The 3,395-nt window shown below is 62.2% G+C and overlaps 1 protein-coding gene across 1 annotated transcript; it reads left to right on the forward strand.

Annotated features, from left to right (window-relative positions):
* Positions 1-1,413: 1,413 nt before the first annotated feature.
* Positions 1,414-2,214, forward strand: BXZ73DRAFT_35246 (uncharacterized protein; the record flags this gene model as incomplete). Its single annotated transcript, XM_048017865.1, has 2 exons — positions 1,414-1,506; positions 1,597-2,214. Coding segments are annotated over 2 exons (711 nt in total), but the record flags the coding sequence as incomplete, so codon positions are not given.
* Between the last annotated feature and the right edge of the window lie 1,181 nt (positions 2,215-3,395).

Here is a 3,395-nt window from a genome sequence, read left to right on the forward strand (position 1 = left end):
GGAAGTGCTTCCAGCAGTTGTCTTGCGCGATCGTCCGACAATGACGAGCGCGACATGCGGCGCACCCCATGCACCCGCAACTGCGCGTCCACCACGCTCGGCCGCGGTCCCGCCGCCGCCCTCCCACGTTCGTGCGCACAAACGCGTCCAGCGTCGCGTCCGACGCGCCTTCCCCGCCACGCGGCACCAAGTAGTCGTGCAGCGGGTACCCGCGCGCACGCATATCGCGGCCAACCCCCAGCGCAAACTGGACCGCATTCCGTGGGGGCACGTGGTCGGTGGGGTCGGAGAGGAAGCCGAGGTTGACTGCGCGGCGCTCTCGACGTAGCGCAGTTCTACCCCTCGGTGAACCACCAGATGCTGCTCGGAATCCTGCGCAAGCAGGGCTTCAGCATGCGACTGGTAAACTTCTTGGAGCACTACTTACATGGACGAACAACGGCGTACCGCTGGGGCGCGCACACCTCCGGAGCCTTTAACGCCGTCGGGGTAGGGGTAGTGCAAGGCTCAGCACTGTCGCCCCCTCTCGCGAACCTATACATCGCGCCCGTGATTCACCGACTCAGCCCAGTGAATCAATGCGGCGCCGGGGGATACCCATTCCTGCAGTTCTTCGTGGACGACGGGATGTGGTCGGTATCGTCGAGCAGCCTTCACAGCAATGCGCAGCTGCTAGGGGACCTGTACAAACAGACTGTGCGTGAGTTTACACGCGTGGGCCTAGTTATTGAACATGAGAAGACGGAGGCGTGCCACTTCACGAGGAAGAGGACGGACGCCAATCCGCCCCTCGACCTCGGGGAAGCACCCTTCACCGGTGACTCACCTTTGCAACCGGTCGAGGTGCTGCGGCACCTGGGCTTCTGCCTGGACCGGAAGCTGAACTTCCATCACCACGTGCGCATATACGGCGCGCGCGCAGCGAGCACGGCCCAGTCCCTGCTGATGTTGGGGAACTCGATCCGGGGGCTTCCCCCGAAGCAGCGCCGGAAGCTGTACGTGTCATGTGTCCTCCCCTTGATGACATATGGCTGTCAGCTGTGGTACCGCCGCAAGGGGATAAAATGGCACATGGAATACCTGAGAAAAGCGCAAAACACCGCGCTGCGCTGGGTCACCGGTGCGTTCAGAACGTCGCCGGTGGGCGGCATGGAGATCCTCGCAGGGATTCCACCTGTGAGACTGCACATCGAAAAGCTGGTACGAAGAACGGGGCTCCGCACGAGGACGTTGATGGCGTCACACCCGACGCTCGCGGCCCTCCCTGAGCCCTGGGCGTGCAATCAGCTATCCCCGGAGTTAGCATTCCCCATGGGAGAACGAGCACCACAGTCGGAAGACTCACCTTTCGTCCTGGTAGATGAAGTGGGGACAACGTGCACGGAGGACTTCGCCCCGCTACATGCAGAGGCACGTCCCGGGGCACGGGTGGTGGACCAGTTCGACGGACGACTCGAATGGCACCTTGAGCATCCAAAGAAAAACGCGGATGAGCTTGATGCCTGGGTCGAAGGTCAGCTGAGACCACGCCTTGAAGAAGCGATGGCGGACAAACGCGCCGTAGTCGTCTTCACAGATGGAGCTGTGTACCCAAAGCCGCGCTGCCATAGCGGTGCAGCGTTTCGAGCGTATCGGTCGGGCAAGCTCCTCCTACGGCGCGGCATTGCGTGTGGAGAGGCGACGTCGTACGACACCGAGATGATGGCGCAGGGAATGGGGCTGGGCTTCGCGACGAAGCAGATCTGTGAGACCATTCACGTGGTCGCAGATAATGAGTCAGCACTACGAACCATTCTGGACACCGGCATGCACGGCCAACAGCTCGTGTCCGTGATCGCGTGCCGGAAGGTCCGGGAATGGATGGAGAAGGACGAACGGAGACGCATCGTCTTCCATTGGTGTCCGTCACACGTGGGCATCGAGTGGAACGAGCGGGTGGACGAAGACGCGAAAGCAGCGGCCGACCTGCCTATGGCAGCGAACGAACGCTCACTCGCGCACGCGAAGCACCTTCTCGCGGTCCAACTGAAGTCCGATTGGACAAAACAGTACCGCGAGCACAGGGCGTATGCAGGAAAACACTTCCTGAGACTAAGGGTGTTCGACTCACCCAAACACACCACGAGCGCGGCGCTCGAGGCCCACGGACACTCGACAACAAGAATGGCACGGTTCTGCCGCGCCGTACTCAACCACGCGCCTATAGGGTCATTTCGGAAGCGTTTCTTCCCGAACGAGCCCACGGAGTGCTCGACTTGCCACGTCTTGCAAAGTCGCGCGCACATCCTCTTGGAGTGCCCCCGGTATCGGAGGTGGTGGCGCTGCGGGGGCGAGATCGAATTCTTGCAGCGGCTCCACTCGTATCAGGACCTCAACGGATTCCTGGAGAAAAACGGGAGCGCGTTCACGTTCGCGGACGCACCACAGTGAGACAAGCAAACAGGAGCAACCAAACCGAGACAAACCCACCAGGCGGCGCGATGACGCGTCTTGAAGAGCCCTTAGATGCGGCACCCAGTATAACACCTGTGTAACGTAACGTACCGCACCTGCACTCAGTGCGCGGGATATAAATGCTTGATCAAAAAAAAAAAAAAAAAAAAGACTGCGCGGCGCTCGCGCGGGTTCGCGGTCGCGCGCCGGATGGGGGTCGCGAGGAGGGTGTAGACGCCGGTGCCGGGCGGGGTGGTGACCTCGCTCGCGTTGTTCGCAAGGTGCATGAACTCGATGTCCGGCCGGTTCTCGGGAACGGCACCATCGAGGTCCGAGGCGTGCGCGGGAGCAAGAGCGGTGTAAGTAGCCCGAAGAGGCGGAGGGGAGGCGCCTGGGGAGGAAGGTGGAGACGTTTTGGAATGGGCAGGAGAGTGCCCCGCGCCTGGTGAGGAGGTACTTGAGCAGCTCGAGCAGTGCATGTGAGGCTTCGCAGCGCGTGGAGGGACTCGAAGAGCGGGACCTCCCAGGCAACGGGCACCAGGCTGTGGTCCAGTGACTGCAGGTTTGTCAGCGAAAGTCTCGCACAAGAGATGGGGCACGTACGAGGTACGAGCCGACCGCAGGAATGTCGAGGACGCATGGGATGCCCTTCTATAGATCTCCTCCAGGTAGGCTTTAGGCCCAGTTCCACTGCGGGCGCTCGTCAAGTCCCCTCCTTGTCGGATCCCCGCGCGCGCACGCACGCACGCACGCACGCACCTCAGCATCGCGGCGACCCCAGCGTGCCTCCGCACACGATGATCTCGCACCTCCCACGCGCCACGTACCGCCGGTCCGCCTGCCTCGCGTCCACGCAGTCAGTGTGGGGCTGAGGAAAGGGCGACAAATGACGAACCGCTGGTGCTGCGGTACTGCGAGCGGGAGTGAGTGCGCGTCGTCTCGGACTTGGCAAAGTTCGGCTC

Source organism: Epithele typhae, assembly GCF_022376455.1.
Source record: "Epithele typhae strain CBS 203.58 chromosome Unknown BXZ73scaffold_130, whole genome shotgun sequence".
NCBI classification, from domain to species: domain Eukaryota; kingdom Fungi; phylum Basidiomycota; class Agaricomycetes; order Polyporales; family Epitheliaceae; genus Epithele; species Epithele typhae.